The sequence below is a fragment of the Phoca vitulina genome, unplaced genomic scaffold, assembly GCF_004348235.1.
Source record: "Phoca vitulina isolate PV1807 unplaced genomic scaffold, GSC_HSeal_1.0 scaffold3, whole genome shotgun sequence".
Taxonomy (NCBI): domain Eukaryota; kingdom Metazoa; phylum Chordata; class Mammalia; order Carnivora; family Phocidae; genus Phoca; species Phoca vitulina.
Window position 1 is genome coordinate 7,407,829 of NW_022589706.1, and position 22,566 is coordinate 7,430,394.

Genomic DNA, 22,566 nt, shown 5'->3' on the forward strand with positions numbered 1-22,566 from the left:
TCCATTCTACACAGTGCAGTCAGATGAATCAGTCTATAACCTCCTTTATGTGGCCTCCACTAATTATCTTCAGAGCTATCCCTCATGTCACCCTATCTTTCCAATTAAAATCAAAGTGAGCACAGGCTTTGGAGACAGGGTGGTCAGACGTATTTCTTGATTTGCCCAGTCAGTCCTGCCTCATCACACCTGTTGCCTTGGCCTAATCATTACCAGTGTTCCCTTTTACTTTTTAAATGCCCTGGTTTAAATGATGGACTAGATGGTCACCCAAATCAGGTGATCCTGAGTTCAAATTCCAGATCGGATACGTAATGCTGTATGACCTATTTGATATCCTTGGACCTCAATTTTCTCATCTGTAAGATGGAGGTAATAATACCCATTGTTAAAAACTAATATGTGAAAAGCCCTGAACAATAAGCCTAGCACATATTAAGCAATCAATAGGCAGTTGATATAATTCTATCTCCCTCCAAACAAGACCCCTCTAATCCAGCCAGGCTTCTCCCCTTGTCCCCAAAACCAAACGTGTTGCTCGTAACCGCCTGTGTCTTGCTGATGCTATTCCTCCACCCATCAAAAACCTCCTTCTATCCTTCAAAGTTCAAATTTGAGGTCCTCAGCTGACTTCCCTCATCGCTAAATACCTACCAGTCGTCACTCACTTGTGACATTTAATGATCCACCCGCTTATGTGTTCCCTGGACAATTTATTCTCTGCAAATACATTTGTCTCCTCAACCACAAACTATTCTTTCCTTAAAGCAGGAAAATTCTCTCTCCCACATAAATCCTGTGCCCCTCTAACCCAGTGCCATGCCCCTGTGTCAGGCACTTGTATGCCCTAAACACCTGTATGCTCTAAGGTGTATGATCCAGGAAGCTAGCATTCTCCTAAGAAGAATAGTTTCCTTGAAAAAAGAATCTAGAGATACAATCATGGTCCTATTCATAAGAAGTTTTGCTTTGTTTTAAAAAATTCCTTCTTGATTAAGTCCCAAAGGGAGTGGGGTTGGGAAATCAGACTTCCTACAAACTAAAACACAATTCCAAATCATCATTATTATTAAATTTTAAGACCCCAGTCCTTCTAATGGCACATTAAACATCAGACAAATACGATTTCCCTGCAGCCCTAAGTCCTTAATTCAGTCTGGTTTTTAAATGTGCAACCTATTTTTTTTAAAGTCTCATTTATCATAATAAAAAAAATTAAACCCTCAAATACAGTCAGGTTAGGTAATCTGCATACACAGGAGACGAGTGGGTAAATGGTTTGAAACCAGATGATCAAAATATCTTTCTGGTTTTCTTCTAGGTCTTAACTTTATGCTTCCATCTTATATGGGGGTAGAGTGTGACTTTAGCTATATAAGAACAATAACAACAACAACAAAATCTTTGCTTAGGGGAAAAAAAAAGTCCAAAGACAATAGATCAAAATATAAACAGAGGTTATCTTTGGGTAGGAGAATGGATACTTCTTTTATTTCTGCTTCTGTGTATTCTGTATGAATATATTCTACTTGTAAAATGGAAATAAGGAGTGCCTGGGTGGCTCAGTCGGTTAAGCATCTGACTCTTGGTTTCGACTCAGGTCATGATCTCAGGGTTGTGAGATCGAGCCCCGCATCCAGCTCCGCGCTCAGTGGGGACTCTGCTTGGGATTCTCTTCCTCTCCCTCTCCCTCTGCTCCTCACCCTCTCTCTCTAAGACAAATAAATAAGTGTTTAAAATGGAAATAAATAAAGGTATGTCTATTGTGTTAGTAATGAATGATACTACAAATGATTAAACAATTCGCTTAGTCAACAGAGACACATTCATTCAGTGAAAGCTCCTGGTATGCTCCAAGGATCAGGAATCCATCTGAACAGCAAAGGAGGCCCTCCGTGTTTGGAGAATCCTCCCTGGGCCCCTTTCCTGCTTGCTTATCCTACCAGCTCTCATCTGACTGTACTGACTTAAACAAGCAAGCTTCCTATTTCTGGGCCTTAGTGGTCTCATCTGTACAATGGAACTAATACATTGGATGATTATTTCTGACCTGATGATCTTCCCCAAATGACAATTTCTCTAAATCCAAATGGTCTAGTGGCAATTCACAGTAAACAGATGAGGTAAAGTGTTTCTGCTCTCATGGAATCAATACTAAAAGGACTGACTCTGCGACATAACTAGGTACAAGGCATTTCACAGACAAACTCCCCAAAACAGGAAACAAACAGATGGAAACACAATCAATCTCATGAGTAGTCAGGGATATATATTAAAGTACTAGCATATTATGTCTCTTGCAATTAATTCTTTCTTTAAAATGCCCAATACATTTCTGGTGGTGGCATAAACCCTCACAGGACCTCCTGGTAAATTGATAACTCTTTCTGAAACTTTGAAAATGATCAGATCTTTCCACTAATAATAATTCTCCTTGGGGCAAAGAATTCTAAATGCCTGAATAACCCTGAGTGAACAGCTGGAAATCAAAGTAGGGAGGGAGGGGTTGGTTTCTAAGTGATTCCATTCATTTTCTCCATGAAGTCTGAGGTCACTGGCTGATGGAGGAGGGCAAAGGGTAGAAGTTGGAGAAGAGAAAGTAGGTAAGTAGGAAATGGGAACGTGCTTGGATGTACATTTAAAGTGAGTCCAGTAGGCACAGTTAGCCGCTCTGAAATCAACCTGAGAAAATGGTACAACCAGATTTGGAATTCTGTGAGAAGAGAATCAGGAGGGAGGGGTGGGCAAGGGGAAACGCCTATAATGCCCACAAAGTGAAGGTGAGGGGCTCCCAGAGTGAAAGTGAGGGTGCAGAGCCGGAGAAGAGTAAGCGAGGAGGTGGCCTGCTGTGTTGGGTCAGGGAAGACCACCACTGAGGAGGAAGCCCGGGCAAGAGATCTCGAAGATGCCAGGGAACCAGCCACGGCTCAGAGGATGCAGAGCACTCAGGTGGAAGGCACAGCAGGTGCAAAGGCACCAGTGTCGGGAGGTGGCTTAGAGTCTAGGAACTTTCTAGGCTAGTAATCATCCAATGTATTAGTTCCATTGTACAGATGAGACCACTAAGGCCCAGAAATAGGAAGCTTGCTTGTTTAAGTCAGTAGTCAAATGAGAGCTGGTAGGATAAGCAAGCAGGAAAGGGGCCCAGGGAGGATTCTCCAAGTAATCCCACTGTGACGGCAGCACAGTGAACAAGTGGGCTGTGTGGGGGTGCATCCCCTTACGCACGCAACCGAGATGTACTGAGCACCGCTAGGTCCCAGGCACCGTGCCAGGATCCGGGGACACGGTGTTGGAGAGGTGAACAAGGTAGCATAACACGGCCCCCCATGGAGACGTTTAGAGTTTAATAAGCAAGATAAACAAATATTTACTATTATACCAAGATATGTGCTGCAAAGGAACACGAAGCAAGGGAAGGGAGCAGGGAGAGGGGTCCTCCGTTGGTATGGCCGGAGACAATCTCTTTGAGGAGATGATGTTTGAGCTAAGACCTGAGTGGCGTGAGTGACAAGCCAAGCAGAAGAATGGTCCAAACAAAGGGAACGGTAAGAGGGTAAAGGCCTGAGCTCGATGTGGTGTGGTGTGTTCCAGGAAGAGCAGGGAGGCCAGCTGGTTTCACTATCCCTCCACACTGTGTGAGTCGGAAGGCCACCACCATGGTCCAGGTGATGCGCAGCCTCACGAGGGGGACAACGGCCCCGACACAGAGAAGGGGCCAGATTTGACACACATGCTCACAGCAGAAAATCTGGCTTTTCCGGCCGACAGACTGGTTCCTGGGAAGCCTGGTCTGTTCCTGTTATTGCAGTGCAATTCTCGGGAGGCGTTCATTCCTGAAGTCAGCTCTGAACTTGAATTTCAGCGCAGATACTCATTTCTGCTTAACCTTCCTTCTGTTGCACGAGTTATATCTGGAATGACTCTTTTAAAGAAATGCAATTCCCTGCGACACAGGCCTCCAGGGCAGACTGACCTATTGGGGCGCAGCAGACGTGGCTGCCTTAAACGAGGCATGTCACAATAATTCCCCTCCTAGCGGCCCGCTGTCCAAATCTCATTAGGCTGAGTTTCTGGGTCAGCCAATTTCCAAGAGGCTATTACAACACACAGCCCCCTCTTCCCCAGGATATACAAGGCTATTTACTTCCAATCAGGTCTGAAGAGAGCTTTCATCTCAATTAGTAAACACGGGCCATGGAATCAGCGACCCCATCAAATTAAAATATTTTAAAATTGAAATTCAGGAACTTCCAGATTCCTCCACGATGTCATCGATGCTAAAGAAATGCCAGACAAAAAAATACACAGTTCTGCCACCACCTTTTGGCTCCCAGGGTGGACTAAGAAGCTTCCCTCCCACAGAATGACTAACCAGAAGTCTTATCTCTCAAGCTGCCATCTGTAAGCTAATCACCACTCTCCTCGGGAGGCTCCAGAGACTTCTATCACCTCGGCTGCTGCCCTGGGTCTTCTCCAACCCTCCTCCTCTAGTTTGAAATTATGTAGTTCTTATTTTTCTTTAATCCCACTCAAATAAGAAGTTGGCCTTTGGGGATTTCTTATTTTTATTCCTACTCTGTAGGAGAACATGAATAGGACGAAAGAAGAAAGACAAGCCAGCCCGGGGACAGAAGCTGCAACTCCTTAGCTCCCTGTAGACAGAGACATTCTGATCTCTGGCTCAGCCTCCCCCACCCACCACGTGCTTTTGGCATTTGTGGAAAAGGAAGACGTGAAGCAAGGGGCACACAGGAGAGTCCTGTCCCGGTGGCTAGAGGCAGAGTCGTTGTTCTAGAATGCCCAGAAGCCACCTACAATTGCTTAGGCTAGTTGTTCAGGAAACACTCAAGACTAGAAGGAAGGCTTTTTCCCTTGTGTGCTGTCACCAAAAGGAAACTCTGAGACACAGTGGACAGCTGCCTTAACAATGTCCTGACGGAACTCAAGAAAGGCCAGAAAATTCCAGAAAGCAATGAGGAGAGATGCATGAGAGGAGTGCTCACCAGCAACCACTCGGGTTCGCAGGTCACTCCAGGCTGCAGGAGATGAGCATTTATAAACAATGTGACCGTAACAACTCGCACTTAGCCTTTCTCACTCATTCCGTAAAATTTACCCAATTGACATGAGTCAAACTGGGTAAAAGAGGAACTCAAAATGATAGACTATTAGAAATTACAAATGAAAATCTGTATTTCAAACCTGCAGGGTATTTCAAAAGCTACAGGATAAAGCCAAAACTATTCTCAGGGGATATTTTACAGACAAATCTATTAGGAAATGAGAATAAAAATGGAACAACTAAATGTTTAACCGTTCAAAAGGCTAAGGAAGAAAATTCAGTAGACTTGTGAATGCAGAAGGGAAGAATTCTTAAAAACAGATTGACCAAAATGAACATAATTTTCCATTTCAAAGGCACGTGGGGAGCCGGTAAAGACCAGTCCTTCATTCTGAAGTTTTTTCTTGTTGTGGCAGAGAAGACTGATGTGGAAAGCAAGCAATGCAATGTCGGAAAAGGCACATGGAAAAGATCTAAAATCCATGAGTAATAACTGGACTTGAACCTACACATCAAAAGTTAAAATCATCCTACTTATTTTCCTTCCTAGACTTCTTGGAAGTAGAACTTACAAAGCGAGGTGCATTGCGTGATCCCACTAAAAGATATCATGCAATAGCCTAGTCTAAAAGCATGCATGACAAAAAGAGTAAGATCCTGAAATCAGACAGACCTGAGTCCAAACTTCTGCTCTGCCCACTCACAGGCTGTGTGATCCTGGCTAAAGGCGTTCCTCTCTCTGAGCATCTATTTGCACATATGTAATATAGAGATGATATCTGCCTTACAAGACACTAGACAACATCATTAAGATTTTTTTGCATTACTAATGTAGGATTAAACTGGATCAACCTTTACGGAGTGCAACTGGGCAACATCTATTATGGGTGCAAATTCATGAAATTGTAAGTTAACCTGGCAATTCTATTTCTAGAAGTATATCCTCCATACGTAAGTTGCACGTTTATGAAATAATTAAAGTGATTTATAACAGTGTTTGTAGCAGTAAAATGGCGGAAATGAGTTAATCAGTAATGGACTACTTCTACAGCAATAAAAAAAGGAATGAGGAGTTAGCTCTTTATATACTAATATAAAATAATGACCAAGTTGTATGTTTAAAAAGAAAGCAAGGTGCAGGGCGCCTGGGTGACTCAGTCGTTAAGCGTCTGCCTTCGGCTCAGGTCATGATCCCAGGGTTCTGGGATCGAGTCCCACATCGGGCTCCCTGCTCGGCAGGAAGCCTGTTTCTCCGTCTCCCACTCTCCCTGCTTGTGTTCCCTCTCTCGCTGTTTCTCTCTCTCTGTTAAAAAATAAATAAAATCTTAAAAAAAAAAAAAAGAAAGCAAGGTGCCAAATAATACATACAATATGTTATCACTTGTGAAGAAAAGACCATGTACACATTTTTTGCTTGTGTATATAGAAAAGACGTCTGAAAAGACACAGACACACAAATGCACACACAAAACTGGTAACAGCGATCATCTGTAAAGAAGCTAGCTGGGTGGCTGAGAACCAAGAAGGGGACAGAAGCTTCACATTGTATATCTTTTTGTACTTTTAAATTTGGAGCCACATAAATATATTGCCTATTCAAAAAATGAAGTATTTTTAATATTCAGTGAGATACTGGAGCAAATCAAAGTGGAAAATACCAGTAATTCAGCTGGAAAATAAGCCAGGGCAAAAAAAGGGAAGTTCTTTGCAAAATGAAATATAAATGTATAAAAGGATATGACTCACCAGTGATTAAAGATACACAAATTAAACCATGATTTTTTTTTCCTATAACATGTCAGACTTGCAATGATAAAAAATCTTAATAACCAGAGTTGGAAAAATGTGTGGGTGAGTTCACATTTTCATGCACTAATAATACTGGGAGTGCAAATCAGTATACAAATTAGGGAACCACTTGATAATATCAATCAAAATTTTAAATACACATGCCATTTGCCACAGCAATTCCTTATCTAGAGGTTCCTCCTATTGGATTTACTTGCCCAAGTATGCAAAGCTAGACATTCAAGAGCAGTCTTTGTAGCAGTGTTTGAATAGCAAAAAGAACTGGTAACCTAAATATCCATCAAAAACAGTGAAATGCATTGTCTAATCAATGGCACTCTGTATAGCAGATGAGGAAAGAGACCTAAATACCATCACTAGGGAACAGAATAAACACAACGTGGCTTACTCATACAATGGGATGTTGGTACAACTCAAATGAATGGATTAGAATTGATGGGTTTCGACATGAATAGAAACCCAAAACTTGGGGCGCCTGAGTGGCTCAGTCAGTTAAGTGCCTGCCTTCGGCTCAGGTAATGATCCCGGGGTCCTGGGATCGAGCCCTATGTCGGGCTCCCTGCTCAGTGGGGAGCCTGCTTCTCCTCTCCCTCTGTCTCTCTCCCTCTCTCTCTTGCTCTCTCTCTCTCTCGCTCTATCAAATAAATAAATGAAATCTTTAAAAAAAGAAACCCAAAACTTAACAACGAGTTAAAAACAACAACAAGCAGACACAAAACAAGACTCACACACAAAACAATATTTTTTGGATATGTATAGTGAGTACATAAAAACCTGCCCTGAGAAGAAATAGTGTCTGTGGAGAAGAAAAGGAGGGAAGGCAGGAGGGGAAGGGGATGGGGATGGTATGTAAAGGGGATTCCAATTTTGTCAATTATGTTTTCTATCTTTTATTCAAAACAATCTGACTACTTATTTATTCTGGGAGCATGAGAAAACTACCAATGTTTTATAAATTTTTTTTCTCTGTACTTTCCTGCATTTTGTGAAGTTAAAGAGAAATGAAATGGCTATCTAGAATAATCTATCAGATATGTTAAGTTTGAAAAGCAAGGGACAAAGAGCATGTTGAATAGTTCCTTTAAAAAAAATGTGTGTGTGTAAAACATTTTGTAGATGTTTATTTTCAGAGCCTAGAACACAGCCTGGTACTTGGTAAGCACTCACCAAATACCTACTGAATGAATGAATGAAGAAATGAATGAATAGCTACATGCAAAACTTGTTAGTAATCATGACCTTTAAATGTTATTTGCTTTTTTTAAAAAAATATTTTATTTATTTATTTGAGAAAGAGAGAGCAAGCACATGAAGGGGGTGAGGGGCAGAGGGAGAAGCAGACTCCCTGTTGAGCAGGGAGCCCGATGTGGGGCTCCATCCGGGGCTCTAGGATCATGACCCAAGCCGAAGGCAGATGCTTAACCGACTGAGCCACCCAAGCACCTTGTTATTGCTTTTAATGTGTATATACTGCTTTTATATTTAAAAATAAGATTAGCTTTAAATTATTTTAATAAATACTGGGCACAAGAGCAATGTATATAATTGGACTCATGTGGTGATTTGAATTTAATTCAATATTTATTCCTTCTCAGTCCAGGTATCTCCAGGACTTCTGGTCACCTTTAGTCTGGATCACACATGATGTTCCTCACATCATAGCTGTTCCTTGCTCTCAAGCTATTCACAGATATTTAACCACTGTTAAGTTTGGGAATCCTTTTGGCTAAAAAATTATAAACTTGAGTTCTCCCATGAAAGTAAAAAAGCAGTAGCTTCAGAGATAAAGTAATAAGTGTCCGAAATACATAGAGCGATCATAAAGTCTAAGCACTTTGAATTCTACAGTAAAAATGGAGCCACCCACTGCAACTCAGCTATGTAAAGTGAAGCATTAGGATTCCAAGAAAGCAGAGCTGCATTAACAGCTGACAACACAAGAACAAAAGAAAAAAGTTGCAAAGCTGACTGTAAGGGAAGTTATAGAAGAAAATTATAAAGCAGAGCAACGTGCTCTAGAAAGACACACAGCCCCGAGGGTTTTACTGTATAATAGCTCAGTGGTATCATCATGACACCAGTATTTCAAGAAAGTACACATAGCAAATGCTCAACTTTAGTGAATAAATAAAGAAATTTGGTAGGGAGGGAAAAGTAGAATGTTTTTTCAAGTTCAAAAATACCAAAACAAAAGCTAGAGATTACGAAGGATCTCCGGAGTGCCAAGCACTGCTGGCATCAGTAAGTCCATCATCTAGGACTGCAAACTATCAAGAGGCAGTGTTAGACATGGAACAGTGGGAGTGTGCAAGTGATACAGAGAGAGTACGGACAAAATAATGAGTTGAGAGGTTCCAGATTTCCAGAATAGGGATCACACGGGAAAGGTTTTAAAGAAACAACAGGACTTTTGCCAGGAGGCAAGGGAACGAGGTGTCTGATCTTGAAGGGGCTTGGGGCCTCACGTCACACAGGGACTGCAGTGAACAAAAAGCAGGTAGAGAGGAACGACCTGTGAAAATCCTTTAAATCTCTGGCCTCCAACAAGCAATGCCAGGTTTTCTTTTAAGCGCTCATGGAGGCAGGAGCTCCTTCCGGCGAATACTACGTAATATGGTTGTAGATTGGCAGAGAGACCCATTTATACTAGTAATTTCTCCTTTTTTCCCCCATTTCAGCACATCTTGTTGAATCTTCATGAATGAAATGATGCTGTGACACAGATCATAAATGTATAAATGCGCAGTGAGACCTGGGGAGCTAAACCCCACTTTCCAGCTGCCCAGATCACCCAGCCATCAGGTCCTTACCTCAGAACACGTGGCAGTGCACCGTCGAGCACCGTGAAGTGACTGCCTCTGCCGGGCACACGTGGCCCTCTGCAACACCAGTTCACATATCTGCTTACTGGGTGGATGCATTTGCTAAGCCTGTGGCAATCAAATGTCACAAATGGAGTGCCTTAAAACACAGGAAGGTACTGTCTCACAGTTCTGGGGGCGGAAGTCCAAGATCAAGGAGCGGACAGGGCCACGCTTCCTCTGAAGGTTCTAGGTCTCTCCTAGCTTCTGGCAGTTCCTGGGCTTGTGGAAACATCCCACCAGTCTTCACCTGGCATCCTCCCTGTGTCTATATCTGTCTCCCAATTTCCCCTCATAAGGACACGAGTCCTACAGGGTTAGAGGTCCACCCTACTCCAGTATGGCCTCATCTTAACTACTGGCATCTGCAACAACCCTGTCTCCAAATGAGGTCACATTCTGAGGTACCAGGGGTTAGGACGTCAACTTCAACCCAAAACACTCAATTTGCTCCCAAACTTCTTTCTGTCTCTTTATTTATAATAAGTTCAATGTGTAATTAAATATTACACAAACTGAGGAAATATGCACATAAAAAGAATGAGCACAGAAAATGAAATATTCTAAAAAGACTTAATAAAGACCAGCCAATTAGATGAAATCACGTGTGAGTCAACTGTAAAAGTTTTTGGGAAGAAAAAGCAAACTAAAAATACACAACTCTGAACTCTTAAGTGTTTTCTTTGAATTCAAAGAAATCAAAACAAGCCAAATTACAGAGGATACATTTTGGCTGCTATTTCATATCAGAAACGCTAATCATGAAACTTCAAACAATTAGCTCATGCTAAAAAAAAAAGTTTTCAGTCTTGGCTCTACATCAAAAGGTTGGTGAATGAATGTGTCAAGTTCCTTGTTTAAAAAACTTTTCTGGTTCAGGCAACACCCTAACAGGGACAGACCTGGAAGGATGTCTATGAAATACTACTAAGTGAACACTTGCTGTTACAGAACATGCAAAGTATTCCATTTTGTTCCCTAAGATTTTTAACAGACCTGAAAGCATGTTTGCAAACAACATCGAAAGGACTGGACCCGTTATGAATGAATGCAACTAGACAGTGATCATCAGTACTGCTAACATCACAAAAAGGGAGACAACCAGACAGATAGTATCCGTATCCTGGTGCAAATGTACAATACCACCTATAAAGTGCCTTTGTCCCCAGAATGAACTTGTATCTGATCTTTATAGGAAATGCAGAAGACAGAGAAGTATGTTAAGAACACCATGAAAATGGAATCAGCGAAGTTCAGCCTATAAGAAATAATACAGGGAAAGTAACTAGGTTCTTCAGCAAAAAAATTGCAAGGAGGAAAAAGACCTAGAGGCGCATCCTAGAAATTAAGCAGAGACAGGAGACGTATCAACCTATTGCAATACATGGACATTATTTGGATCCCAATTCAGCCAAACTGTATTAAAAAATTACATTTACAAGACAATCAAGAAATCCGAACACTTCGATACTTTATTATATTGAAGAACTATTGTTGACTTTCTACAGTGTAAAATCCAGCATCTTTATTTTTAGGCATAGGTACTGAAATATTTACAGATGATATGATAGAAAGACTGAGACTTGCTTCAGAATGAAGGGGATGAGTAGGAGGGACAGGTAGAGGTAGAAACCAAACAAAATTGATCATGAGTTGAAAGTTACTGAAGCGGGCGCCTGGGTGGCTCAGATGGTTAAGCATCTGCCTTCGGCTCAGGTCATGATCCCAGGGTCCTGGGATCGAGTCCCGCATCAGGCTCCCTGCTCCTTGGGAGCCTGCTTCTCCCTCTGTCTCTCTCTGTCTCTCATGAATAAATAAATAAAATCTTAAAAAAAAAAAAAAGAAAGAAAGTTACGGAAGCTTGGGTGATGGGAAATGAAAGCTCATCAGAAGGCCTTTGGGAGGTAATTAGGTTTAGATGAGGCCTGGAGGTGGAGCCCTCATGATGGGGTTAGTACTTTATAAGAAGAGGAAGAGACCTATGTGCATGCGGGCTCTCTCTCCTCCACGTGAAGATACAGCGAGAAGGCTCAAACCAAGAAAACGACTCTCGCCAGACACTAAATCTCCTGCACCTTGATCTTGGACTTCCAGCTTCCACCACGGTGAGAAATAAAACGCTATTTATGCTCCCCAGGCTGTGGTATTTTGTGACGGCCGCCCAAGCTGACTAAACAGGCCCCAACTGGAAACCTCCCAAATGCCAAGCCAGTGGGATAGATAAATAAATTACAGTATATTCATGTGATAGAAGAGTATGCAACAGCAAAAATGAATATTTCCAGCCATATGCAACAATCTGGGTGACTCCTACAAATAAAATATTGTGCAAAAGAGGGCAGAAAACAAAGCGTATGTACTGCGTCCCAGCAGGTGTAACTCATCTATGCCATTGAAGGGCAGGAGACGGGTTACCCTTGGGATGAGTTGGGGGATAATGAGCAGGAAAGAAGACAGGGTTCTTCTGGGAGCTTGTTCTTTTCCTTGATCTGGGGGCTGCTTACACAGATGTGTGCAGTTTGTGAAAAGTCATCAAGTTGTAGATGTAGGTGCACTTTTCGGTATGCATATTATGCTTCAACATAAAAATATTTTAAATATTTTTTAAATTAAAAGAAAGACTTTGATTTAGTAGATATGGGGTGGGACCTAAGAATCTGCATTTCTAATAAGCTTCTAGGTGATGTTGATGCTGTTGTTCCAAATGTCACATCTGGGGTAGCACTGAGCTAGGACACTCGTGTCCAAGTGCACCTGAGAATTTCCAGGAGCAGGTTCAGTGGACAATGTATACTCAATATGACCTTCCTCCTTAGCTTAGGTGAGGGCAACAGGTCTACTGGGTGATGCCCGCCCTTCACTGTCTACAGAGCCTCATGGGAGATGTGTTGGCTTCTCCCCAGGCTCATGGCCTGACAATCTCCCAGGCATGCAGGGCTCTAGCCTTGGTGTTCTCCAGGCCATATCCTATGAATCTCTGTCTCAACTCGCATCAATCAGGCCTCTACCTAAGCACCTGGAATGCTCTCCTCTGCTTCCTGAACCCTTCCACACCCTATGGCTCAGTTCAATTGCTACTTCCTCCATGAAGCCTTCTATTGGCCCCATCATGACTAATCCCTCCTCGGGATAGCCATGAGCCCACCTGACCATGAGCAAGGACAGCCGACCCTGCACCACAGCCCACTACGGAGGTGGAGATCTCCTCCCTCAATGTCAGCCTTTCGAGAACAGAGAAACTCAGTCAAGGCCATCTCTGCCCAAACAGCACCAGGCTTGGCACGCAGTAGGAGCTCACTACATATTTGCAGGATTAAAATATGAGTGCTTGGAATCAAATAGTCAGGTTTGACTCTGGTTCCATTTTTTAGAAATAGGGCTTTGGTCACATTACTTGATATCGCTGGGCTGCTTGGGGGAACTAAAGAAGGGTGTGTGTGTTGAAAGGTGGCCTTCAAAAAGCCATGTCCAAGTCCTGACCCCAGGAACCTGTGAGAGGGACCTTATTTGGAAAACGGGTCTTTGCTGACATAATTAAGTTAAGGATCTTGAGACGATATCATCCTGGATATAGGGTGAGCCCTAAATCCAATGGCAGGTGTCCTTATAAGAGAAGGTCAGTGACACAGAAGGGGGCCGTGTGAAGAGAGGCAGAGATTAGAACACCTAGAGCCACTAGAAGCTGAAAGAAGCAAGGATTCTCCCTTAGAGCCTTCAGAGAGAGCGTGGCCCCGCCAATACCTTGACTTTGGACGTCTGCCCCTCAGAACGCAGAGAGAATAAATCTCTGCTGTTTTAAGCCAGCCAGTTTGCGATCATTTGTTAGGGCAGCTCTAGGAAACCAGAAGAGTGGGAGTCAAATAAATACTTGGTCTTTTGTCTGTGTGATCATCAAAGTCTGACATTAGTTCAAAAGCTTTTAATGAATATGAATTTTATACATTCAAATTTTATTTGACAAACACACAGCACTTAGTGTATGTTAGACACTGTTTTAGTTGCTTTGCAAACACTATTTCTTCAAATATTATGACGCCCCCAAAAGTACCATGATTATTTATTTTTTTCTTGAGAGAGAAACAGAGAGAGAGCAGGGAGAGGGGCAGAGAGAGACAATCTCAAGCAGACTCCATGCCCAGCATGGAGCCCAACGTGGGGTTCGATCTCATGACCCTGAGATCATGACCTGAGCAGAAATCAAGAGTCGAATGCTCAACCCCCTGAGCCACGCAGGCACCCCGAAAAGTACCGTGACTATTTTCGTCATTTTACAGAGGGAAAACTAAGAAACAGAGAGTTGAAGTAACTTGCCCAAGGTTACAGAGCTAGTACAGGAGCCAGGATCCAAACCCAGGCAGCGGCTCCCGAGTGTGAGTTCTTCACCGCAGCTCAAGTACTGGGCTCATCCCCGAGTCTAGATCCCCGTCAAGCAGAAGGTACGCGGCGAGCCTGCTTGGCCCACCACCTCTCCTGCGAATGCTCACCCCACTGCGCAGTTCAGACCCAGCGCCGCCTTCCCTATACGGACCACACTTCACAGCTACTCTCCAAGCGCAAATTGTAGGACTCCTCTTCCGCTCAATGCCAGTGGGCCAGCGGCGTTTAATTCCACATTGGCTCCGTCCAGCAGATGCTCCAGTGGCCTCTCTTTATTTACATTCGTACTTAATCTCGCATTTCCTGCGTGTACTTAGAGGATTCCTAAAAGGACATCACCTCTGGAGACCAGAGGAGTGGGGAGCTTTTCTTGTGTCTTTTTGTGGGCTTGGCACACATGTCCCAGAAAAGCATAGCCTGCCTCTGTTGATTACACGCATAAAGTCAGGAGCACATTCCAGCAGGACCTTGTAGACAACGTTACGGGAATATGGTCAATAGGACTGGGTTTTCCGTTTAGCTGCAAAAGCTGTTCTACGAAGCAGAAGACACGTGAGATGGACTAGAGCAGTGCCCGTTACAGTCTGGGGACGCGTCACCTCCCCCCCAAACCCGCCCCACGCTCACAGGTCACTGGGGACATATGAATGCAATCTGTACTCCATAGAGGCAACATGGTGCAGCATTTGGGGCAAAGTCATGGGCCCTGGGTCAAACCCTGAGTTGGCCCCCTGTCCATCAGTGTGTGCGACCTTGGGACAGTCCCCGAGTCTCTTGAGTTCCTGATGAGCAAATACAAGCAGCAACTATGAGCCTGGAAAATAAAGCCTGGATTCCAACCCTGCCTCCACCACGACCCCAAATTGTTGTGGACCTCAACTTCCTCTTCTGTAAAATAAGAATAATAGTACCTAGCTCATAGAGTTACTGAGTTGTTCAAATCCCGGAAGCAGGCACATGATAGCTGTTTGCTCTTACATAAATTAGGATGACAGGCGATGACAGTTGAACCCTGCCCAGCACAGTGAGTGACACCTGGGAGGAAGGATCACTAGGTATTAGTTCTTTCCCTCAGTGACCTTATCTATGGCCAGGCCCATTGCCAATATGAGTGCTGTGATCTAAAGGAGACAATGCTGGCTTTGTTTGAATTAAGTAAGAACACACAGGTGTTGGATATAATAAAACATCCTGACTCCCAGCGGACATTGGCAAAGACACGCCTACTGGGCTATCCGCCCAGCCATCCCCTTTCCTGGGAAGCACCTCCCTACCTGTGGCGCCATGGAGACAGTGACGACTCCCAGTGTCAGGCCCACGAGGTGTGACCGTGGCCACCATTACTCAGTGGGTCTGTGGTTGGTGACTGGCCCAGGCAGGACTGGAACTGGGGCTTGGGACTTAAAGAGAAGAACCCCCAACCGTTCTCCAGGAAGTTGGCTTGAATTCTGCGATGCTGGCATCCTGGTTCCCTGCCACGAGGATGGCAGGAGTGGAGGATCCCAGAGGGAGGGGGGATGGGAAGGCAGAGGTGCAAAGGGACTGGGTGCAGAGAGGAGCCAAGGTGGGAGGCAAGGAGGTCCCAGAGTGAGCACCAGTCCTGGTGGCTGGGTAGCACGAGGTAACGGGAAGGCATGATGATAAACTCCTTTTTGACACCTTAGCTAACAGGTTTCTGTTATCTGCAAGGAGGGAACTCCCACTTACTGCAACAACCTGCCCGGATCTCATACTGGGCAGAGGACAAGCTTCGCCCTTCCCTCCTCCCACCTCCCGCTCACCCAGCTCCGCTTTGGCACCTGCCAAAATCAGATTAACCCAGAACGCTGTTAGAAACAGGTCAACCGGCCTAAAAATCTCATTTAAAAATACACCCAAAACAGAGCAGAGAATAATTTTAGAGACTTTCTATAAAAATAAAATCAGAAGATGCCTTTTTTTCACTTGCTCCAATAGAATAGCTCTGGTCTGGGTCATGATTTATACCAAATTCATCACAGACACATGAAATTGAAAAGGCACTGTTTACCATCCACACGAGATAATCTTCTGCAACACACACTCTTAGTGTGCAGAAATTACCATTTTTTATAGCAGCCTGCAGACCTTTTTAAAGCACTGTGGTAAAGTAAAAGGGAAAGAAATGAGCCACAAGGTAAGCTGTGGAATATAGGAGAAATAACTAGTACTGGAGACAGAGGTTTCTCAATCTGCCCCAGGCTAGCCATGTGCCTTGAACATGTACTCTTGTTCTGACTTAGCTTTCCAGTCTGGAAAGGGGGGTATAATAAATAGAAATAAGATGACCATTTACCACCATCATTTATCTCCCAAAATTGTCGGGGGCTTCGAATGAGCTAACACTTCGCAAAGAATGCCTTACAGCAGATTCTGGGGACAGTGGCAAAGAACAAAGAAACAGAAGAACGAGAGCCTGTCAGACGTAGATGTTTTAGTGGAGGAGTAAAGACCACGCAGTAGACTAGCACTGGACCCAAACCCTGCCTTCTAGACCTGGTTCCGCGACTGTGGGGCTTGCGGGAAGACACAGCCCGCTGAACTTCAAAAGTAATGGAATGGCTTCTTACAGGGTAACTCCATAGAGAATATTCCTGATGGAGCAGCAGTAAGGACATTTTAGTGATCCCTCCTGGAGACATCTTCTTTTTCCCATGTCCCTTTCTGGCACCAATCTTGGCGTCCAATTTGGTCAATTCTTCCTCTCAAATAATAATATAACTAGCAGCTACCTTTATTGAGGATTTTTATCTGGGCCTTTCAGGCATGGTTTTAAACATAGGCTTTACATATGTCATCTCATTTAAGCTTCACAGCTAAAAGCTACAGAGTGAGTTATGATTATTGTCATATTACATCTATGAGAGCAGAGGCTCTGAAAATTAACTTGGCCAAAATCACCCAGCAGGTAATACGCAAGAGCTAGGATTTGAACCAAAATCCTTTGAAATGAAATCCATGAAATGGATCCTGCCTCTGTTTCCCCCATCACCTTTGCCTTGTGCTAAGTTAGGTCCATTATTACCTCCCTCTGGACCACTGTAGAAGACTCTACCTCCCTATGACCTTTCCTACCAGCTGCTATCGGATTCTTTTCCCAAAACCCAGTTCCCCTTCCACCCTGGCTCCCAGCTCCCAGCAGGTGCAGCACAGAAAGCAGGGGCTCTCAAGAAATGAATGAAACCTTTGCTCATGTTGCCTCAGCTTCCTTCTCTCTATAAAACTCTCCAGCCTGCCAGTCAGGGTCTGACCCTTAGCAGACTTATTCCATGAATACCCACCTCATGGGTCCACTATGAACCACTGTCTCCTCCACTCTCTGGGCACATGGTTCCCTGTGCCGGAAGCACCCTTCCCTCACCTCCCCCTGGTCATCCTGCCATCAACACCCTTTCTAAGTTGAATGAATAGACAAGCGACTCCTCCCGAATGTAAGCCATCACTCTCTTCTCAGTGTGTCTAAGCCCGGGACTCGGCATCCCTCTTGCAGCTTCAGACCGGGGATAGGTGTTTATGAAATGCAAAATGCGTTATGCTGTTTGGCTCAGACACAGGATATAAAGTGGAAAACTCCCCAGTCAAATAGCATGAGAAAAGGGAGCCCAGGCTCGAGGGTCCTCCCTTTCTCTTTCACTCCTGCACTGGACTGGGACTTTGCACTCAAAACACTCTACTCTTTCAAATGAAAGAATATACCTCGGGGATCGTTCTCTCTGTGAAGTTGTTACTTCATAGAGGACTTGTCCTGAAGTTATCTGTTTAGGTTACTGTATTAAGTTAGTTAAGCTAATGAATAGGATTCCATTTCTCTCTCTCTCTCTCATTGTTGTTGTTTTTGCATCTTCAGTTATGAAGATGTCTGCCTATGATCCGGAGCTCATGAAACGCAATGGTCCCAGCAGGAAAACCATGTCTGGTATATGTCCTTTATGTGGAAAAGCACCTAAGGGTACTTTGAGACCATTAGGAGATCTAGTAACTGGATGAAAGAATTTAAAAAATGGGATGGTGGGAAAAAACCAACACTCCACAATGTCCCCTATGAAATTCAATATTATATTCTTTAAGCAACCTAATGATTTTTTTTTTTTTTTTTGCAAGGGGTAGTGCTACTCTGCTCTGGTCTACTGTTGAGACCTTCGGGAATTTCTTTTTCCAAAGTAATAAGTATTGATGAAGGTCAAGGGACAAACAGTGCTAACACCCTCAGATTACAGCAGGATTTAAATTCTTCAGACACCTCCTTCTAGACTAATAATGGCGGTGGAGTTCAAAACCTGAGAATGTGTTGGATGCAGGATGCCTTTGACCTGATCGTTTGAATGCAAACTTTTAAAAATATTGCTTTCCTTTCTAAAATAAGTGTGAGGAAGCCTTCCTCTGAAACCTAGAGGGAGCAAAATAAAGCAACATATGGGAAGAGATTACAGGATTAACTAATTACATGATATGCCTTAATAACACATGGATGCTTCACAATCTTTTTGAAGACGCCATTATAAATGCATATAATACAACTGAATTCTATTCCGTTTGCATAAAAAAAAAACAAAGAAACTAAGACTAAAAACACTAGTAGGTATTTGATTATTCAATAATATTTACACCAAGTCTACAAATAAAGGAAGAGGTATCTATTGAGAATAGTGAACTTGTATCCAACATTAATAAGTGAAATATTTTCTACTTCCATCTTTTGGATTTTCAAATTTAGTCTTTCAAGCAGGGACATAAACAGTACGTAGTATTTGTTCAGGTTCTCTTCAAGGGCAACAGGGTTCAGAGTGATTTGTTTCATTGAATTGAAATTTAAACTAACAAAAAATTGAGAACTACACTTCAAACTGTTTTGACTGCTTAATCTGAGACAAAAAAATGTAAGACAATTTCAATATAAATGTATCATAATGAAAATCTATAAACTGCCCATAACATAAACAAGTATTAAAGCTCACTAAATACATTCTCTCTCCCTCTCTTTCTGTCTCTGTCTCTCTCTCTCACACACACACACAGACACATAATCCTCTTATGAATAATAGCTGACCAGCTAAAGAAGATGATAAGGATTACTACAAATTTTATAATTTGTATATTGTATAACTTGTATTTGTATTTGATAATTTGTATATTGTATATTGTAAAATTTAAAATTTGTATATATATGTACAAATTTTATAATTTGTGTATATCATTAGTATATTGTATATTGATATATTTGTATATCAATAATAGCATTCAAATCTTCATAGTTTAAAGAACAAGCCTAGAATAGGTCTAACATGAAGTCAATAAAAATTTAGACTGCCAAACCCTAATAGCAGATACTTCCCATAGACCATTTAAATTTTCATAATCTCTTTCCTGAAAACACCCACCCGCAGACTTCCCAGGACAGGGATTAGGGCGAACAGTAGCAATACTCACCATGGGTAAGGCACCATGCCATCAGAGTTCCGACAAGGGGCCATCCCTCCCTTCCTTACACTTAAATTCTTAGAACTGAAACAAAGAGTTAGCCAGGTAAACACGGCGGGTCAGGCCGGCCCTTGTCCTCAGCAATGTGAAATTGTACTTTGTGGTGGGTCAAGGAGGGGTCAATCTGTAAGTGCTGGCCTAGCCACCAGAGGTGATTATTAACTCACCTGAGATAATTTGCATTTTTACCCTAATTTTTACCTTTGGTTTGCACTTGAGAGTAATTCATTGCTCTCACCAGGAAAAAAAAAAAAAGAGGGAGGGGAAAAAAGATCAAGAATTGGAAAACCAGCATAGCAACATCGTTTGATTTCATTTCTTATAATCACATTCCTTGACAACCTATTCAACCTGGCACCAGTGTTCCTAACTTCTGTCTCAATACCTTCTGCTCCTGTAAACTCCAATCACTTTGAATCTTATGCTTTAAAAAAACAATATATAAATAAAATACTGAATATAAAACATATTTACTGTATCTTGATTAACCAACAATATCCCGTGTGCGCAGGTGAGTGTGTCCGGGGACAAACTCCATCTTTCCCCGCAATGGGCACTTACCTTCGGGGAAAGCATTGGGCTGCACCACGCGGAGGAAGACGTGCACCATTTTAAAGAGAACGCCGATGGGCCCAGCTTTGTAAGAGTGCTTGGTCTCATAGTTCGTGGCAGGCAATTCAAATTCCAAAACATCAGCACCCTTTGTGGATGACAGCGGCCCCAGGGCGGAGGTATCCGAGCACAACTCCAGCAGCAGCAGGAAGCCTAGGAGGAGGGCCATGGCTAGCAGGGTCCCCCACGCATGAGGTAGAGCTGGGGGCCTCCGGCCTCAGAGGTTCTGCAAGCCTTGGTCGAGACAGGAGCGAGCGTTCCTGCGCAGAAGAGGCTCGGCAGCAAGCGCTGGGTGTGCGGAGTCCACTCCCTTTCCGGGCCGGGCTGGCATGCAGCGAAGGGCGTCCGAGAGCCTTCTGCGGGTCCGGGTCCGGGTCCGGGTCCGGCTCTGCGGCTCAAGGCACCATCCCTGGTGGGAGAGAAAGACAGCGCTCACTTCACACGCAGCCCGCCTGCCCCAGGAGCTTCTGGAGAGAAGGCTGCAGAGGTTTAGAGCCCACGCATCAGCCTAATCCGCTGGGTGGGAGGCAAATGCAGAGCCTGCTTAGAGCTGCAGGGGCACGAAAGCCAGAAGGTCCGACCCCAGGGGCCAGACGCAGAACGCAGACCTTGGTGGGTCCGGAAACACTCTATGGTGTAGAGAAGGCTGTGCGGCCCGAGAAACAGACACTTAGCGAGCACTTGCTATGTACCCAACGCTGCTGTACGTGCCGGGCCGGCTGGACCTTGTTGAAGGCATTATCCCATTTACAGATGGGGAAACCGCCCCACAGAGGACTTCCGGGGACTTGCCCAGGTTAGGGCTGATTAATGGTGGGGTCGCAATTCAAACCTGGGAGTTTGCCTTCAGAGCCCACGCAAGACACCAGAACACTCTTCCTACAGAGACCTCTCTCTGGGGCTCCCCGCAGGTACCCAGAGGCCGTAGACTAGATGTCTATTTTTTTCTCCAAGCTAGTGCTGCTGTCCCTGCTTCTGGAAATATATCTTATCTGCTTTTTATTCTACTCATTTGCTCACTGACCTTGTTTCAGACATCGCCCTCTCCACCTCACCCCCGACCCAAACTAGAAGGCCTCAAGGGCAGGAGCCAAGCTCTCTAAGGCTGGGTCACACTGGAATCTACCTTTCTAACACGTTCACCAGGTAATCCTGATGCAAACCTTCGCCCCCAAGTCACTACCTGAGAATTACGGGTCCCAGTGCTGAGAGACGGGGCGGAGGGAGATTCCCCACCACTCTTTCTGGGAGGGAGAAAGAGTCAGGAATGCGAGAGGCAGCTTTCAAGCCAGTGTCTAGCGAGGGCAAGAGACGGAGAGGGTCTCCAAAGTGGACCCTGCCCCCTTGTGTTTTGAGCCCCAGAACTGAACACAAGATAGGGCACACAGTCGGGGCTCAGTAAGTTCCGCTGAATATAAAACTGAATAAGCCAAAATGACTGCTTTGCTTGTGCCACTGTGTGGAACGAGGTGTATCAGAACACAACATCGGAGGGGAGCTGGGGTGCGTGGCTCGGACTCTATTCTGGGGTCAGGAACACCCTGATTCTCTTCTATTTTGTACAGGAGATACATACTTAGTACCTTTCAAAGTAAGAGCAGGGTGCTCCTGAAACCACTGTGAAATGGGGGAAGGAAGGTCATCAAGAAAGTGACACGTTGCACAAGGGGCCGTAATCCACTAAGTCGAAGAAAGCTCCAGACAAAAGGTGCGAATGCATGAGCTGTTTGAGTGAAGACGTGAATTCCTATTTAATCTCCTGGATACTGCCTCATCTTCCAAGCCCTGTCCCACCCCAGTTACTTCTGCACAGAACTCCCAACAGAATGACCTCAACTCTCTCTTTACCTAACCATGGGCTGCTCCGAGCCCTTCCAGCTCCCAGTGCCAACCTCGCGAACCCCGTATCAGCTTCCTGTCGGCTCTCCATCACACCCACGGATACACCAGGACCCTGCTAACCGTTTCCAAAGGGCAGGCCCCCTTCCAGGCATGGTGGCTGCAGCCCCCCGCTCGGGCTCCGGAGCGCTCTAGCCTTTCACCGGTTCTAGTCAGAAGTCACCGCTGGGCACATTCAGACACGGGCCTGCTCTGCTCCATCTCCAAATAGTTTCCAGAGAGGACAAATGAGAAAGAAACAAAGCCAGCTAGCCTCCGGGGCCACGCTCTGGAAGTCTCCGCGGCTGCCGGGGCAGAAGAGAGAGCTGACAGGGGAGGGTGTGGGCGTCATTCAGGTGCGCTGGGACTGCTCTCGGTAGACGGGCAGGCAGGCTTGCACACGCACAGTACGCACACCACACACACTGACAACGGCCACACACAGCACACACTAACACACAGCACACA

The 22,566-nt window shown here is 44.3% G+C and overlaps 1 protein-coding gene across 1 annotated transcript in view; it reads right to left on the reverse strand.

Annotated features, from left to right (window-relative positions):
* Positions 1–20,624, reverse strand: part of PROM1 (prominin 1) — a 100,178-nt gene extending 79,554 nt beyond the window's left edge. The window contains exon 1 of the mRNA XM_032400046.1: positions 20,170–20,624. Coding sequence (XP_032255937.1) covers positions 20,170–20,389 — 220 coding nt within the window. The 5' untranslated portion in view covers positions 20,390–20,624. The remainder of the gene's footprint in view (positions 1–20,169) is intronic.
* Between the last annotated feature and the right edge of the window lie 1,942 nt (positions 20,625–22,566).